General features: G+C 31.1%; 2 protein-coding genes and 1 long non-coding RNA gene across 4 annotated transcripts; 1 reads left to right on the top strand and 2 right to left on the bottom strand.

Annotated features, from left to right (window-relative positions):
* Positions 1-29: 29 nt before the first annotated feature.
* Positions 30-8919, bottom strand: LOC107363876 (solute carrier family 12 member 1-like). The gene is made up of 16 exons (XM_015931144.3): positions 8716-8919; positions 8289-8652; positions 5328-5393; positions 5197-5250; positions 4882-5139; positions 4696-4809; positions 4521-4632; positions 3487-3614; positions 2729-3392; positions 2573-2672; positions 2226-2472; positions 1669-1775; positions 1408-1610; positions 1120-1333; positions 618-1061; positions 30-548 (listed from the first exon to the last, which is right to left on the bottom strand). The coding sequence occupies exons 1-16, from the start codon at positions 8763-8765 to the stop codon at positions 413-415; spliced, it is 3261 nt and encodes a 1086-aa protein (XP_015786630.2). The 5' UTR covers positions 8766-8919; the 3' UTR covers positions 30-412.
* A 586-nt stretch (positions 8920-9505) lies between these two features.
* LOC107363913 (uncharacterized) lies at positions 9506-16244 on the bottom strand. The gene is made up of 2 exons (XM_015931190.3): positions 15207-16244; positions 9506-10230 (listed from the first exon to the last, which is right to left on the bottom strand). The coding sequence occupies exons 1-2, from the start codon at positions 16059-16061 to the stop codon at positions 9766-9768; spliced, it is 1320 nt and encodes a 439-aa protein (XP_015786676.2). The 5' UTR covers positions 16062-16244; the 3' UTR covers positions 9506-9765.
* Positions 16245-16368: 124 nt separating this feature from the next.
* LOC107363939 (uncharacterized) lies at positions 16369-18325 on the top strand. 2 transcript variants are annotated; one of them, XR_001569011.3, is made up of 3 exons: positions 16369-17732; positions 17826-18174; positions 18241-18325. It is a non-coding gene; the product is annotated as an uncharacterized LOC107363939 (long non-coding RNA). The 2 variants fall into 2 exon arrangements; XR_001569012.3 differs by having other exon boundaries at positions 17323-17740.
* The last annotated feature ends 764 nt before the right edge of the window (positions 18326-19089 follow it).

The raw sequence follows: 19089 nt of genomic DNA, 5'->3' as shown, positions 1-19089 counted from the left end.
ACATGATATAATAATATTCAGAGAAATGGTTTACAGTAAATTCAATTTTGAACATTTTATTATAAAGCTTTTCAGATTTGTTATAATGGAAGCTTGAAATATTTAAATCAATTGTCAACAGTAAATATGTAAAATTGTCAGCCATTTAACATGTCACACAGTTTATAATGATTTACTATTAACTGATAGATTTATAACAGTTTGAAAAAGATGTAAATTAATATACAATTTAATAAAATTGATGAAAATGGATTGAATTCAGTGTTAAGATTTAATGTTAAGAGTCACTGTAGATGCGCTTTGCTGACTGGTCTTGTATTCATATTTAAAAGTAGATTGGTGGACATGTAATTTAATAGAAAAATGTTGCTTCGGGTCAATTGATTGATAGTGAAATTTGATTTACAGTTGATCATGAATAAAAGGTGAGAACACTTTGCTGTGATCCTCTAATCAATAAAAATGGTGGTAAATTAGCAGTAAGTGTTTCCATCCAAGCCATGAATAATGAAGCTGAACATGATCCTTTCCTGGGAATGGGAATTGTCCTGTCAATGATGTAAAGAGAGGATAATTAGAATATAGAAATTGGTTAATCAAAAAGGTAATCAACTCACATAACAATTAGACTTGATTTGGATGAATGTTTCTCAATCAATTCTCTAATTCTTATCTGACGATATGATTTATTTTTCTGTGACTCCCACTCGGAGTCAGTGATGAATAACGATGAGTTTGATGTTGTTGGTGAAGGTGAAGATGGCAGGTCTGGACTAGACGGTGGTGAAGAGGAAGAGGTGGGTGTTGGGTTTGATGTAGTTGACTCGTGATAGTTGGTTTGACCAGTTTCTGAGGGAATATCTCGCACTCTCCAGTTTTCAATCAACTTCTTGAATTTCATCTTGTTCTCCTTCTTTGGAGGCTTTGAAACATCAGAGATGACAATGACATCTGAATAGTCAATCCTGAATTTGTTTAAAAGGGAAGCCATGTTACGCTGGTCATCATTCAAGTCACCACTTTTATCAGCCAAGGCAAACACTCGTAAACGACAATTAGACCTGTGATTGTGTCATAAATTAATTAGACAATAAAAGTAAATTCAATTTCAATCTTTACCATTGTTTCCTCGAAGTTAAAATGTACGGAATCAGCATGGTCAAGCCACCATCATCGTAAAGCCACCAAACATCGATTGTTGATTTCACCGGTTTACTCCTGAATAAATCAATATTTTTGATAACTTCTTCTGGAATTATATTATTTTGTTCAACTTGATTTTGTACTCCAATCGAGTTAATCACAATGGTTGGAGGTGCTCTTGGAGGTGAATCTTGAAGTAAATTAAACAAGAAATCAAATTGAAAAAGGAACACCATTTAACGAGTAAATCCAAAGTAAATTTACCTGAAGGAGAATAAGAATCTCCATTTACTAGTTTATTCCATTTTTTAGTTACACAGGTAAAATTGAAGGATTTATTGGTGAATGCGTTAGATTGTTTTTCATCTAGAATTTCAAGAACTTTTGATAGACGCCCGAAGCGGGAACAATCAAATCCCTTTTCAACACGTAATATGCAAACGGCAAGATGTTTATCCAAGGTTTGACTGTAAATGTAAAGTAAAATTTAATAACGATTTGAATTGGTTTCAAAGCATAACTCACTGGATAACACTGAAGTAATCATGAAGAGATCCAATATCACAGCTTTGCCAATCACTTTTGTAGCCCATGAAAACGATGTTTGGCCTTAATTTTCCGATTCCGGTTGCCTTAACGATTGAAAAATATACACAAACAGTTATTTAAATGGTCAATGTATTTTTAGGAATAACATTTACTTTAGTTATTTGATATTTTACCAGTCAAATTGTCAAAGTTTGAGTATTATTTTGATTGTCAGTTTGTCAATAATCTTGATCGTAAACATGTCAATCGGATGAATGTTTTAATTTACATTGTAAAACGAACCATTTCATTCAGTTTTTTTATCAATTGACTTCAATAGATTTGATGAAATATTCAATAAATACATGTAAATATGATTTTCAATAAGATTGAATGCTGCATGTTCACATGTCAATAACTGACTGAATCAATCAAATGTAAATGAGAAAAAAATGAACTAATCTGACCTTTTTGCATTTCACTTTTTGTGCTTTTCATATGTAAATGTAAAAATCAAGTAAACAAGTTGCCGAAAAAAAGCAACATTTATTTACCTGAATTAAGCTTTTAGCACCAGATTCAAACGGCTCTTCATCAATAACTACGTAAAAGGCTTTGATGCCTCGATTACGAAGCCAATCGTTGTTTCGTTTCATAAGCGATTCTCTTGCTTTGAAAGATAACTTTTCTGGAGTAATATTGCCACAAACCATCAATCCAACTCCCTGAGTTATTTGGGATGCAAAATCAACTAAAGCAGGTCGAGAGTAAGCATCGCCAGATAGAAGCAATATTTGAGGCCTGAAAGACGATCAACAAAAGTATTAAAAAATTGACACTAATTATGCTATTAAGTAATTGTTAAAATATGTTTTCAAATGTAAGATTGAAATAGACTGACCTGTATGTTTTTGCGTGTTCAGGCATACAGTTCAACTTGTTGGCTGAACTTAAAGCTGATTTATAAATCTGAGCTCTGGTTGATGAACCCCAGTTGACGTCTGAAAAGGGAAGTGGAGTTAATAATGGCACTAAATAAGATAATTTTTGATGTTACCTGGTTTCCTTAGTAAAACCAACATGTAAAGAACAAATTCAACGATAAATGTGATTAAAGCTGTTTGCCAATTCATTATGAACATGACAATTAAACAAACAATTGACCCAGTCAAACTAATCCACATATTGTAATATCTAAATGATGGACGGAATCCCAAGGTTTTTGAAAATGATGCATGAAAACAGGAGAAGTTGATCAAACAGTAAGCAGCGAGGAAAAAGTTTGATATGATTGGTGCTATCACATTAAGATCGGCAATTAGGCAGCAAGCTAAGGCAATGCTGAATCCAAGAAGGTAACCTCGATGTGGTTGGTTATTCACTCCTGAACCTTTGGCGAAAAACTTTAGATATGGAAATATTTCATCTTGACAAAGAGCTTGGAATACTTTAGGAGCTGAAACGAGACTGCCAAGAGCCGATGACAGAGCGGCAGCAAAAATACCACAGTAAATGATTGGACCATAAAGGGAAACGATCTGCATCAAATTGTAATTGAAATACATTCCTTGCTTTTGACCATCAATCAATAAACTGGTTCCATTGACTCCAATCACTTCCCTAACTGTGGTAGCACCAAAAATGAAAACAAACAACAAGTAAACCAAAGTGGTCATCAAGATAGCAGATAGTGTGCCAAGAGGTATTGCTCGTTGAGGATCCTGAAATTAAATACAAATGAACAAAATAATTGTTGTTATTACAAACAATTTATATTTTAATCATAAGTCTAATGAATATCGACGGATCTTTTACCTTAAGATCACCAGAAATGTTTGCTCCAGCAAGGAATCCAGTGGCTGCCGGAAAATAAACTGAAAATACTGAGAAAAATGTTTCACCATTCTGAAAGCGAGGGCCAAAATTATCTGCAAAATTTGCTCCTGCAATTTGAATAATAACATTGATAATAAAGTTTAATCAAATATAAATTTCCTTTGGACTGGGATTGATAAATGCTCAATAGATGGCAACAGCAGACATAAAATTTATCAAAACCAAATGTAATCTTTACTTTAATAAAGAGTTAATTTTGATGCAATTTAATGTGATTTAATTTTATTCATAGCATTTAAAAGTTGAATAAACAGGGATATCAATGAAAAATCATCAAAAATCACCATTAAATTGATTTACGGCGGAATAGTCTATTCATATTCAAACGCAAAACTCAAATTGAGCTCAAACTCAATTGTCAATTGTTTTGATCTTTCAAAATTAACTTGAATTTAGTTGTTTTTTTCTGATAAAATATTATTTCTATTATTATTACAAGTGGAACCCCCGATCATGACTGATCGTAATTTTTTCACTGAAATACAATAAATTCAATCCATATCTAAAGACTCAAATTCTTGATGAAAAACCATCGTCAATGAGAAAAACTAAAAAATAAAATAAATCTGGTTATACAGCTGAACAGAATGAAATCTTTCTGTACAGTTAGGGTACTATATTTTTCACTTAACTCTTTACTCGAAAGACAGTCTTACTTATCCTTCTAATCCAACAATAAACCATCAACCTGAAAAACCAAAAGTTTTTCCCCCAAAGTCAATAGTAAAAGATACGGATTCTGCATTTTTTCCCCTACCCTGTTTGAACGCTAATTTCTCAGTAACCTGAATTCCGATAAAGTTCGAACTATTTTTTGCGATTGTAGTTCAATCATGGCTTTCATCCTATGTGAAAATTTTCTTTAGAACCCGTTTAGTTTGGACACAATCTTCCCGCAAAAATTTCATAGTTTGACTTTATATATTGTATAGATTGATTGAATCATTTCTTACCACTCCAACCAGTAAATCCTCTTTCACTTTGATAAACATTGGGTGCTTTTAATGAGCCAAAAATGAAATTAAGAATGGATATGAACAGAATACCAACTAAGCCAACTTGAACCTTTTCAGTAAATAAAATATTTGGTTACACATTTTATTGGTAAACATAATTGTTGTCTCTTACTTTCGATTCCCATTCTGTTCCAATAAAAATAACAATCATGAGTAAAAAGAGTGTTATACATCCAATGATTCTCATGTTATCCAGATCAGAGTTGGTTATTTGAGCGCTGTAAGCCTGTTTAATGTGAATCAAAGTTTACAATTTAACCATCAAGCTAATCGTGTTATCATAAGTGATGATGTTTACCTTAAGGATGCTGTTAACTGCCTCTGAAAAGCCAACTATATACATTGCAGCAGCCACAGCATTGGCAAGGGAAAAAATGACGCCAATTGAACCACCAAATTCAGGGCCAAGGCTTCGAGAAATCATGTAATAAGTACCACCACCTTTAACCTCACCATTAGTACAAATAGCAGACATGGATAGCGAGGTAACAGTGGAAACCAATGTGGATAACAAAATGATAACACAACCCAAACCTATTCCAGCATGAGCCACAACCTAAAAGTTACCCAAATATTAATTTCTCTACTTATTTATTTATTTTCTCAGACTCACCCAGCCCATCCTGAGGAATAACATGATTCCCCAAATCCCAGATAAACATCGTACCTAATTAATGAAGACACATTCATCATCATTTCCTCAGTACTCAAGATTGCACCAAACCTGGTGAACCAGATACTTACCAAGACTCCTGTGATCCAACCCAATTTGATGCTGCTTTGTTGCTGTCTTTCATGGGAAAGGTTTTTCTTAAGAAATGAAAGTATTCAAAGTGTTAGATGAATGAAAATGTGTCAACTTTTGTAATTTAATGCAAAATATCTGATGCTTTGAAGCCATAGTAAGGCAATGGCGTCAGTATTTATGTTTGAAATATTTTCAACTGGAAATAATTTTTGATAACTTGGGCAACGATTGCCAACAATAATTTTGAGTGTGCAACCGAACTTTATTTTTAATATGTTTTACTTCATTTTTCTTGCAGTTTCATGTCATCGGTTGATAATGGATTAATGATTGAAGTGCATGAATTGACTTGGTTGAGAGAGGAAAGGAATTTAAATTTAGCTGATCAAACAAATTCTGTTGAACGATTAATTCAACAGTTGACAAAAGTTGACAGGTTTAAAATGAAAAAATGCTGTAAATGGGAAAAGATGAGTTTAATGACAGCAAAAATCAAACAAGCAAACTCAACAAACCTGACAATATCAACAATTATTACGAAAGGTTACATTGTTCATCAGACCATCAATAAATTTACATTTATAAATAGTCATGGTCACCGAAATTCATTTTCTGGTGATTACAAGAGGATGATGATGATCTCAACAAAATAGCGACAACAAGAGAGATTGAAAATGTCCTTCAACATATTCATTAACCATAATCAACAAGAAAACTAAATTGACCACAAATCACATTCGCTTAAAATATGAAGACCAATCTCAATGATTGACAAGGCTGAGACTGAACTTTTTCATCTCATCAAATGCAACACTCGACATCAATTGGCCATTACTGCAGAAGCATATCGATCAATACATTAACTAAACAGTTTGATAAATATTTGGCTCGAAAGTAAATTGTTAAAGCAAAGTACTAACTATGAGACGAAATTGTCACTGGCCTTGTCAACAAGTCCTACATGCTACTCATTTTATTCATTTTATGGTGAAAATGATACACAATCAATGAGAAATTTAATTAGTTTAAACAGTTGGGAATGTTTGAACAGATTTACAAATTTTCCTAGCCTTGAGGCCTTAAAATTACTCTCTTCTTACCATTAGTTGACATTTTGCAAGCCTATTGTCACTGTGCTCTTAAATTGTCACCATCAATCAAACAATTAGCCAAGGTTGTTGTTGTCAAAGTTAATTTTAAAAGTGTTTAACATCTAATTGTTATGTAAAGCATTATTCAGCCAGCAAAATCACTTCGCGAAATGTGTTGGTCAGTTTATTAGCAATGTATGGATATGAATAATGAATAATGGTTTCACAGCAATTGTAACCATAAACCATTAATTTTTCCCTTCAAATCATTAAATTCGTCATCGATTCGCTTTATACTGTACTTAGGATTTACTCGAAGACTTAAATTTTTGATATAAAACCGGTATACCCAAAGCGCAATTCAACCTTGTTTCTTATGCTAATAGTAATCAACCTTAAACTGTTCCTAATTTTCAAGTTATGTTAAGAAACTATCAAAGTTATAAGTAAAAAGACACAAACAACACATTTCACACATTTATGCACTAATTGAGACAAATTGAACAAATACTGCAAGAGAAATAGGCAGAAATGGGTGAAAATCAATTTCTTGCAAATTCAAACTCTAGCATCTTGTTAGGACATAAAATCTCAGTCCATTTGTGTAATCCAAAAGTTTCTCTGATCTCCCGTTTTCGAGAAAATCGAGTTCAAAGTTGAAGCTTCGATCACCTTTTGTACATTAATGAAAGCAGATTTTTTAATGAAACTCATTCTCCTTATGCAATTTTTGATGGGTAACCAGAAAACGAACTTATTTTGAGAAATAAAATTTTCTGTTTTCTGTAAAACAGAAAAGTTCGATTATTAGTTAAACTGGCCGCATTTTGTGATCGATATAGTTAGAGATCTGAAACTTGTTATGGATCCATAAAAATTGTTTCTACATATCATGGTTTGAATAATTTTTTCAAATTATTGACCGTTCTCCCGATTTTGGCCATTGACCTAAAAACTTTGAACCTCAATAATTCGAGAATGGCATCACCTACTTTCAATATTCTTTGGCCAAACGTTAGTTTCAATTATGGGCCATAGTATAATGTTATTAAATATCAAAGAAATCAAAGCTAATTAATTAAATAATGAGCATTAATTTAACACATCATAAGTTACCATTTACCCTTGTTAATCTGATATAAAATCTGGTAACCTAAATAACACATTGTTATAACTCTTGTTGTAGTTTCTTGAATTACTTAAAATTCGATTCTATCATGGCCCATAATTAAACCTATTGCTTGGTCAAAGAATGATGACTGTAAGTGATATCCATCTCGAGATATTGGTCTTCAAAGTTTTAAGTCCAGCGGCCTGAATCGAGAAACCTGTTGATATACTAAAAAAAGTATCTAATCCATAATATGTAGAAACAACTTTTATGGTTCAATAACAAGTTTCAGATCTCTAACTATATCGATCAATGAATGCGGCCAGTTTAACTAATAATCGAACTTTTATGTTTTACAGAAAATAAAGAATTTTATTTCTCAAAATAAGATCGTTTTCTGGTTACCCATCAAAAATTACATAAGGGAAATGAGTTTCATGAAAAAATCTGCTTTCATTAATGTACAAAAGGCGATCGAAGTTTCAACTTTGAACTCGATTTTCTCGAAAACGGGCGATCAGAGAAACTTTTAGATTACACAAATGAGCTCAGATTTTATGTCCTAACAAGATAACAGAGTTATAAATTGAAAGAAATTGATTTTCACCCATTTCTGCCCTTTTTGCTTTCAGTGTTTGCTCAATTTGTGCATAAATGTGTCAATTGTGTTGTTTGTGTCTTTTTAGTATTGTTACTGAATGGTAAACAAGCAGAAAATGAAAAATCTAATGACTTTTCTTTGCATTTAAACTCACCATCGCTTCAGATCCATTTGGTTCACCTTCTTCACAACCATGAAGTTGATCAAGAGTTGGTCGACTTATGTGTCCATGAACTGAAGCCATATTCCGATAATGGTCAACCCGAGGTAATGCTTCTCTTGTATGATGAGTTGGTACATTTTTGGTATCACAACTTGAATTGTCCAAAGAGGTTCTTTTACTTAAAGTTGATCGAAGATAATACAAATCATTTACATTGTCATAATGACCAGACTCATCATTGTGACCATCACCTGAATCACCATTAGAGTTGCGTTTAAAATCGCCGTTATCCATCACCTTAGCCACTTGAAATCGTGAATTGTTTTCATTGCTTTTCACTTTAAGATCAGTTGAACTGTCGACACAAACAGAAATTAAATCTCGAAGTTAACCAAAATTAACATTAAACATGACTTACCATGCATTTAAATGTTTATTTGGATTGATTTGTAGCTTGTTGTTGTCCATTGAACCATAAACCAGAAAATACTTTACCGTTTAACTTTAATTGTAAATCAAAAGGAGTCAAGTTACTCGTTCACAGTTACACTGACAAACTGAGTTGGAAAATAATTTGACGCAAAAGTAAATCAAATTAAACTTGTCAATCATTAAACCTTTTTTAAAACAATTATTGAAGTGACAAAGTTAAAAATGTATATAAAATCATCATTTCAACATGAACTGAAAGTGCATATTGAAGCAAAAATAAAGTTAGATCCAAAAGCCAAGGTAAAAATGAAAGCTAACTGTAAGCTCTTTGGATACACTTGAAAGGTGTGCACAATAGTAGCTGATCATAATTATGATCATTATTAAACACTGTAATGATATTTTAATGATTATCATTGAATAGACGTTAGCTTGTGTCAGCTAATTGTTAAAAGTTTGGTTTGTTAGCTTTTAATAAGACTCTGGTAAAGCCTTGATATGTCTATGTAAGTATTTTTGTTATAATTTGCAGTTTTAATTGTTGACTTTGGTTACATTAAAAGGATCAAAATTGTTAACAATGTTAACTTGCTAATTATAATGAAAACCATCCAAGTTAAATTGATTCAATCAATGATATTGTAACGACAGTTACATAAAATGAAATGGAAACATTGTAAAGCAATTGTCACTCTTTGCAATTGGGTTTACAATTGTTTATTTGTTTCTCTGGTTTTCGGGTTTTCATATATTGGTTTCTTGAAGCAATTTAAGGCATTTTGTTTAGCTTTTTTTGTTGCTTTAATTGTGCTAAAAATTATTTTAGGTTTACATTGGGTTTTATAATCATTTTGGGTTAACTTATTCACAAGGCTTTTTCATTGAGCTTCACTGGTTTCAATATATTAAATTGGTTACATTTAAAGTAGATAAATAAGAAAATTTGGAGAAAATTTAATTTTATTAAAGTTAATAACATTCAATGATTGTTTTGATGGCAATTGATGATCTGTTTATGATTTCGATGTTGATCAACCTAAAAGTTGTCTAATGTGTCACACGATTTGGATAACAATTTAGATCCTTTCCAGACTCGGTTAAACACTTTGGAGGACAATTTACGTCCAATGTTGTTGAAAAGATCATTGGTACTGCCAGTGATTAATGATCGAAGCGAGCGACTCGAGTCAAAAAGTGTATATTCAGTAACTGAGTTGAGCCAAACTTTTTTGGACAATTGTTTAAATAAAATGTCTGTATTGTAATCGAGAATGGCCGAGATTTCCATGTATTTAACGTCGAATCGAGCGGCCAGTTTACGGGCTTCTTCAGAGGTTACTTCACGAGATCGTTCCAGGTCAATTTTATTGGCCACCAACAAGATAACCGGTAAATGGCGGTGAACATTGAGTTTGGTTAAAACCAAAAGTTGAGCTGCATTTTCAAAGCTTTTACGTTCAATTGTTGAAAAAACCACAACCAAAGCGTCTCTTTTATGAACCTTTAATGATTTGAGAAACAAGAATCAGTTAATCATGAAGAATCTTAAATTTATTCATAAACCATCAATCAAATTAACCATTGTAAATTGATTTCCTTCTGAGGTTCGCATCTTTTATTAACATGAAACCTTTTATTAATGAAATTTTCTGGTAACAAGTAAACAAAATGCTAATAAATTCAGACTGAATCACCGTTTGAATTACAATTGAGAATCTTTTCTCTTCTCAATCGATGTCTTGATCATTGTAAAACTAATAAGAAACAATTCAATTGAAACTGTAAATGGAGGAAATTGAATGATAATAAAAATAAACTCTGTTTTTATACAATAAATAAATACTCTTTCATGTTATACAATATATTGAAGTAATGAGAGACAAAATTATAATACGAATTAGCTTTGTTATGGAAATGGTAAATTTGGGTTTCGAGTTATTCAGTTACCAGAAAAACCAGAAACATTATCATATGAAAGCTGCAACATTGATTGTGATAAAAGGATTGGATATTAACTATGAATTGGGTGAAATGAAGCCAAAAAATTGAGTAATTATCAATGAAAGTGATGAATTGAACAGAAGCTGATGAAAATGCGTCTCAATTAACTTTAATGGTTAAAGCAAAGCACTTATAAACTTGATTTATGGTTTAAATTTTATATTTTATTCATTTTATCGGGTAAATCTGGTTAACCAAGATGACAAGCTGATGATTAACTTTTGATGTTTTCATTTCACATTTTTCTTGTTACATGAGATTATTGAGTTATTGATCAAGTTTCTAGTTGATCAAATTGACAATCAAATATTTAGCCATCAGATTTTGCTTTTGGCATAAAATTTTTGCGCCTCTAACAGATTGATTGTTCAAGTGTAGAGAGACTATAATTCAATAAATACATTACAATTGACTAAATTAACTTGCGTCAGTTGATAACTAAATCAATGAAACCAAATTTGTGGTAAATTAAAACTAATTGTGAAGCTCTTATCATCAATAAAACCATTTCTTTTAGTTTACTGTTTTAATATCAATGCAAACGTTTCTGGGATTGAAACTAATATTGAAATGACTTGTTTCAATATGAATTATTATGTTATTTTTCATCAATTTTTTCAGCAATTTAACCATTTTTATGAGCAATTCTGATATATTAATTGGATTCACTGAACAATAATTCTGGATGAATCTTTCATTAATAAGTCATCAATTTTGACTGTCAATTTGAGACAGTTTTGTTTTTCAATGCGCATTAATGAAAGATCAACATCTTATTATGATTTACCAGTTTAACCAGATTAAACATCAACTGACAGAGATTCAATCAATCAAAAATAAATTGAATTCCCTCAAGATAATTGAGATAAATAAATATCATAATTTGATCAATGGTTATAATAAGTATAATGGCCATTTGTAAATAATCATTCATCAAGCCTTTTAATATAACTTTGGGTCAACAAGACCTACAGACAGATACAAAAAGGTTTGATGAAGACAGTAAACATTTTGATTGGTATAACTATTTATTTATGATAATTTTAATTGTATTTTCATCCCTTCCAACGTCAAAGTTGATTCCCTTCTTAGCACTGGTTAGTGTTTCATTGAAAAGAAACCCAAATAAATGATTAATTGTAATGTTACCTGTTATGAAATATTACAGCCAATAGTTTCATTTAAGATGCTAAATAACAATAGCTATTATTAATGTTAACACCTGAAAAATGCTTCATTTTTGTCACTTTTTATCAAAATATTAGATTAACTTTAAGCCTTTTTATTATTCATTTTGTTTTTTCAATTGAAACATTTTCACAACACTTCATCATTCATGAGATTTAAATATATTAAACATGTAATCATGAAAAGGTAAATCAGATTAAATAAGCTTAATGAACTAAATCCAACAGCACTCAAACTCAACTAATCTGATTAGTATTTTGTAAAAATGTATCAATAATTATTTACATTAATGATTAGCGTTAAACAGTTGCTCGAGCAAATCAACAATTACAAATGACTATAATCTTGAAAAATCAACATCAATGCTGCTATTAAGGAATTGAAAATAACAATTTAAGGAGTGAATTTAATCTTAAATTGAAGTGATTTGAAAATACTAATAGCTGTTATCAGGAAATCAATTTATAACTCGCTTTTTCAAGTTACAAGAGTTTTAAGGATGTGATTCAACGTTAAATAAATAATAACATGGAGTTTGACTGGGAGTTCACTTGGACTTGGAGTTGAAATTGACTATAACCTGCAGGTCAAGGCTGTTGGTCAATCTAAATACTTTATTTGATTTTAAGGATAACAATTTAATCTTGACAGTTTAAAGGAACAACAAAAGTTGATCTCAAAGTGACTATCAAATAACATGACTTTGAATAGCATGTTAAGATGTTAATTGTTATATAATTGTGTACTTCGATGATGAACGTTTTTAATTGATATTAGAGTTTTTTTTGTCAACATTTATCTCAAAAATACAAGTTGATTCAAGTTGAATAATGAATGACTTTTTTGCCTTTTTTTGTATTGTTTGCCTAATTAACGGAATAATCAATCTTTTATTCGAGGCTCGTTTAAAGTGTTCATTATCTTCTTTGATTAGTTTGATTGTTTAATGAAGCAAATGAGTAAAGGTTTTGAATAAAATTGATTGGCATTAGAGTGTAAACTTCAACTCTAATTAACTGGTTCATTGATACTTTGGTTCAATTTGTTATCACAGTTCAACTGTTTTCAAGTAAACATGAAGAGACTGAGCATTTTCAATGTGAGCTTTTTTTTCATAACATGAAACAAAAATATTGATCAATGCAATCAATAATGTTCAACATTTACTAATGTTTACTAATGTTAACTCAAGGTGAATTTAAATTGTCAACAATTAACAATCGGTCATTTATTTCATTCCAATTTGTTTACAGTAAAAGCAATTCAAACTTGGAGTTGTTTCTTCAATTACATTTTCACGTAATCTTGACCAGATTCAATGATTGAAGTGACAAATTGAATCAATTGAAAGATGATTAAAACACACTTGGACAGACGTTAACCTTTCAGGTTGCAGGTTTCATCTTTCAGGTGCATAACCATTGAAGTATCGATTGAAAATGTAGAGTTTCCATTGAGATTTGAATGGACAGCTTAACTAATTAATATCAACCATTTACTTGGAGTAAACTGGATTCATTTGACAGGAAAATATCGTAAAATTAAGCATCGCCTAAGGAGCTGTTCAATGATAAGCATCTCATGAAAAGGTAATAAATGTACATTTTTAGGAAACTCTTTGCATAAACATTTCAAGCATTTCATCTGCATTAATGTTTTAAGTCTACAAGATTTGGAATAACATTTTCGTATATTTGTCAACTTCGATTATTGACATTTTCAGATTACTCGACATTCGAGTTTCATGTTCAATAAAATGATGAGTTGAACTGACTAAAGTATCTTGGAAATAAGTTGAAAGTGTTGACCTTAAATTGAATTTTACTTTTTAGGTTTTTTGGGTTTTCTGGTTTTGCTGTTTACTGATAAGTATAAGATGAAATTATCTGGCAAATGTGTGTTCAGTTGAACATTGAGTTGGCCAAGGAAAACACCTTTGATTGTTTCACCATATTTCATGGAAAAACTCATCATTTTCATCAACTTAATTATGATTATTGTTTTTCTTCATCACCAATTGACCTTGTTTCAGCTGTGATATGAATCGATGGAAAGGCAGTTTAATGGGAAAACTAATAATAATCGTAATAAAAGTTCTGTTTACATGAACATAATTAGTTTTCTTGATTATCCAAACAACACACATTTGTAATCAGTTTGGTGTAAAATTTGAATCTATTCATTTACATGAACCAATAATGATTGCCTTGAAAGGAAGCATCAAAATTGAAGTAGCATTCAATATTATCGAATCAATATGAGTTTGTTTCAAAAGTCAACTTGAAAGGAAACTTGAGATACAAAATTAAATTAAATTGGTTTAACAATTGAATCAATCAATAGTCGATTGAAACAAAAGGCTAAAGATGAAGCCAAATGTTTCAATTCAATTTAAACATTTGATCTGAAGTTGCATTTTACAGCAAAATATAATTATCAAAAATGATTTCAATTTTCAATGAAAATAATGAAATTGAAAGGTTGAAATTTTCATAAATTGTTATTTAATTGAGTTGGTCTAAAAATAATCAATAAATTTCATATCAAATTAATTCATCAATTAGGGCCTAAGTGGGAGTTTGAGTCTAAGGAAATTGTGTTATTAAATCATGATTACACTGAAAACACATTTAGTAGGATGTTCAAGGAAATATGATAAATATGTTAAGGTAAATATATATTTATATTGATATCAAGGTGATGCTGGGAAGGATAAAAAGGGTTGCCAAGGTTGGAGGAAATATTTTTGTTATTCTTGTTATTCTGTCCTTTATCACTTTCAATCATGATAAGTATTCAGTTGCTCAAAATGTTGCTTCACTTGAATAGGCGTAATGCTGTTTTGATAATGGTTATAATTTGAAAAGAAATTATTCGCTCAATTCATGATTTCCATGTAATCCTTGATTTTGGAATATTTTTTTCTTCCCTTTTCTTGTCATTTTACTGTTGCTAATATTTCCACTTAAAAGCTTTACATGAATATTGTGCGAAAGGATTTTTGAAATTTAATTCAATTTTCTGCTTTACTTCATCATTATCTGAATGAATTTTACAAGAGTAAACAATTCAACTTGTTAATCTGATTGTTAACTTGTAAAATGTTACAAGTTTGGGTTCAGGTTGCCGGAAAATTGGGTTTAACTTGACAGGTAAAAATTTGTAGCTTTCAACTCTAGTAATGAAAATAATGGTGAAGATCAACCAGATTATTGAAGTTGATTGATGTACATTGGTGGCTATTTTTTAGGTTTTTTGGGTTCTTTTTCTTGGACTTATTTCTCTCACCTGTTTCTCGATGAAATGAAAGTCTTTGGATGAGTTGAGAGTTTCAAAGAAAAATTCATAATATTCTGTTCCAAGTTTAATCCTGATTGTATCGGGAGATGAACAGTTGTCATCTTGGATTGATGGGGAATGGTTGGTCAATAAGGAGGAGATGATAGTCTTTTTACCGACATTATCATAACCAGTGACCAGAATGCGGCAAGGTTTAAAGATTCTGGGTGAGGATTCACCAGACGATCTGTTTGAGAAGAGGTCACTTGAACCTGGTGAGATTGAGAGGGATTCACCGGTAGTGTGGCGACGATGGTGAAGATTGTGAAGTGTTGTTGTCGGTGTTGAGTAACCTGGGTTTGAGTCAATGTTCAATAGGGAAGCACGTTTGGAACAGGCACTCATTGATCGCTGTCTTAATGTTAAATCTTTAGTCACTGGCCGTGGGCCAATGTAGGACGGCATGGTGTATCCACGAGGTCGAAACGATGTATCTGGATAGTGTGGATGATAGTAAGGGTCAGATGACTGTTGATTGTTTACACTGGTTAAGGGTGCACCAGTGACTCCTGTTGCACCAGATATGGAGGATGAGGATGAAGAGGCAGTGGTTGGTTGATATGTTGATGACGACTGATTGGTTTCATTTGATGAATCAACAATTAACCCAACTTCACTTGGATAACTTAAATTGCGAACAATATGAGTGTGATGTTGTTGAATTAAGGCTAAATCAATGGGAGTTGGAGGCAAGAAACGCTTCCTTCTGATGCTTTCCGTCAAACGATAACCTAACCGTCCAGCAGTTTCCATGGGTTCACTTGTTAAATCAGGAGTTGAAGTCATACTTTTTTCATTAACCATTCAAAGATTCATCAATCAACCAATTAGCTAAACAAAATTAAGCGAAATGAATTAAATAAAAAAATTAATCAAATTGGTTGCCAAACATGGTTCAACTAGTCAACAGCAAGACTCGACTTTTGTGTTTTGCTTTTTCTCCCTGTTGCTTGATGCACTTTTTTCAAAATGGGTAAAGACTCGAAATGAACAAACATGAAAATATTTCATGAGGATAAACAGAAACTGCGCACTTATCATTATCTTCATCCTGATCATCATCATTATTTACCTTCAACTGTAATAATCTTCTCACATGTGAGTATTTCAATATTTACGTTCACCATACTGATATATGAACCTGTTTACATTGGGTCAGTTTGGATTGAAAATTTCATCTTATTAGGTTTTGTTTAACTTTTCAATTGGGATTTCAATCTTTTCCTAAAATCATTATTTACAGTTGATTTTACCTCTTGTCTTGTATTACACTTTACAGGTTAATTTCAGTTCCAATATTTTGTTCACTTGTTATGAAACACTGATCCAAGTGTTGTCAGGAAAAATTATTATCAGCATTGTTATTTTAATTTTATCAAATTTAGATGTTGCTGTTTCAATGATTTCAATGTAAGCCTCTGGTTAACATTGAAGTTCCCTATTGTTATATTGATAAAACGTTTGAATCCCTGTGGCGATGAAATTTTATTTGATATATTAATTTTATAGTGAAAATAAGATGAACTTTCCTTTTTTTTCTTCAATCTGATCAATCATTGAATAATCAAAGCTCTGAAATTGAGGATAAATTCACAGTTTACCGTTTGTTTTTAAATTAATTTGCTTTCATTTTTACCAATCTCAGGATTGGATTCACCTTTAAAAATCAAATTTTGAGTGAAATCGGATAATCTTACAATTTTCGCTCTTTTTTCTGATTCCATCTTAGGTTATCATCCATTGTTGGTCCATACCTTTCAGCCTTATTGCTATTTCATTATTTCATCTTTTCAAAATATCAAACTTATCAAAATATCAGCAAAACTCAATCTTTTTCAACCTTCTTTTCATCCTGTTTTCAATGTTTTTTTCAATTGAAAGGACAAGTTGAAGATTGAAAGATTGAGAGTTTTGTTTTTGTTTTACAGAATCCATTTTAAATGTTGAAAATACTTCAACTATTATCAATGTGATTAATATCTTGCTATAATGATAAATTTAGATTTCAATAGTTGAATCCTTGAATATCCTTTTACTTTGCATGTAGAAAGATTGAACTCAAACTTAGGCCTTTAATGGTTTAGACTCTTGATGTATTGAAAATTTAAGTGCTCATCATAACCCTGTTGATTCAATTACCTCAATATTTAACTATCATTTGTATTCTTAACCAGTTTATACATTCTAAATATATTTAATTGTGCCTTGGTTAAATTGTAGTTGCTAAAATGTAATTTGAAATGTTAACAATTACTGTGATGTGAATACAAGTTGTACTTAAAGGATTTCCCCTCTTCTTTGTTTTTTCAATTTCTTTGTAACTGTTTTTTAGTAACGTCTTTTGAATAAATTAAACAACATAAATTATACTAATTATTATTACTGTGTTCACTCTGTCCAATCATCAGATGGATTATGTTTTGTTGATTACGAATTCTCATGTTAATTATTTATAAAGGATGATTCCTTGTGGAGGTAATTTGGTTAGTTAATTAACCTTACCCTATGTACTCTATCTTATGCTTATGCGTTGCCCAATTAACCTCTTTCAACCTTTCTTTTTTTCAGATTCCATCAGTTGTAAACAAGAAAAAAGGAGAAGCGGTGGAAAATAATCAACCAATCCGATTTGTTCTGTTGATCAGTTGACTCCTGTGGGATTTCAGGGAAAAGGAATACATTTATTGAGATGACAGATTAAAAATTAATGTCCATACAATAACCTTGCCCGAATTGCGAGGGTTTATAATGCTGCTAAGATTTTTTCCTGTTCATCTGTTTGCCTTTTGATTGGTATCCACCAGCTAGGATTATTTATATCAGTTGATGATGCGGATGACCGTAGGTTGACCATGGTTGGCTTTTAAGGTGAAGGTTCTTTATGAAAAATTGTACAACCATTAACCTGATCTCAAAGGTGAACAAAAATAATAGTTGAAGAGAAAAGCTTTTATACTAATGGGGAATATCATTTTTCTTTCAGGTTCCTCTTCAATCAAAATCACCTTTTATCAAAATCGAATTTTTGTTTCCATTTAATGATTAAATGAAGATGATTATGATGACAATGATGGCTGGTTTCTTTTTTTCGTGACACAAGCTGGGATTGAATGTGATTTTTTGTGTGAATCAATATAAAATGAAAGCAGTTACGCCTTAGTTCTTGTTTCTCTTGGTTTAAAAGTTGTTAATCTAATATTCATTTTCTTTGTTTCTATTACTAATACTTGCATCATGAAATTAATTTAGATAGACTAGACAAACCAATGAAACAACTTTCGCCTAAACACTTATCAACAAAATTGAAGCAAGTTATGTACGAGGTAAACAAATTGTCCCTAAGCAAGTTTTTGTCAGATAATTTATTCGGAAGATTTGTTGGTTCTTTTTTTAATCATCCCTCTTGATGTTGACAAAGCTGAAGATACAATCTGGAATCATATTGATCATCACTGATTTCGTTAAGCAATTTTCATTTAATGATTTATTTTCAAGTTTTGTTTCTGATTTTTCCACGTTATTCATATTGCTTTGGGTTGATGTAGCAAATGAACTTTCATTGAAAGATCTTTTGTTAGCCTCCCTTTTAGTATCCACCTTTTTTCAATTAATTTCTGTGACAATTTAGATTCATGATGGCAATTTGATATTCCAATGATTGATTAATAAAAGTTACCAGATAAAATCTAAAAAACAGTACTGAAATCTTATTAAGATATCAAATGGAAGGACTTTCGAAGTTATAATCTCCTAGTTTTACTGATTAAAGCAACTTAACAATTGATTGAACTGAAAACAATGAGATTTCATGCTTGTGTTTGAAGATGAACAG

This window comes from Tetranychus urticae, chromosome 3, assembly GCF_039701765.1.
Source record: "Tetranychus urticae isolate SD_2017Ah chromosome 3, NJAU_TeUrti_SD_1.0, whole genome shotgun sequence".
Lineage (NCBI taxonomy): Eukaryota > Metazoa > Arthropoda > Arachnida > Trombidiformes > Tetranychidae > Tetranychus > Tetranychus urticae.
This window is presented reverse-complemented; position numbering and strand designations above follow the sequence as displayed.

Excerpts from the sequence above, each read along its gene's own strand:
- LOC107363876 (XM_015931144.3), bottom strand. The coding sequence starts at position 8,765 with ATGGACAACAACAAGCTACAAATCAATCCAAATAAACATTTAAATGCA. Across the intron at positions 1,776-2,225 it reads GTGCTAAAAGCTTAATTCAG|GCAACCGGAATCGGAAAATT; the intron begins GTAAATAAATGT and ends TCAATCGTTAAG. Across the intron at positions 549-617 it reads AAATCAAGTCTAATTGTTAT|GACAATTCCCATTCCCAGGA; the intron begins GTGAGTTGATTA and ends CATCATTGACAG.
- LOC107363913 (XM_015931190.3), bottom strand. The coding sequence starts at position 16,061 with ATGGTTAATGAAAAAAGTATGACTTCAACTCCTGATTTAACAAGTGAA. Across the intron at positions 10,231-15,206 it reads TTCATTTCATCGAGAAACAG|GTTCATAAAAGAGACGCTTT; the intron begins GTGAGAGAAATA and ends AAATCATTAAAG.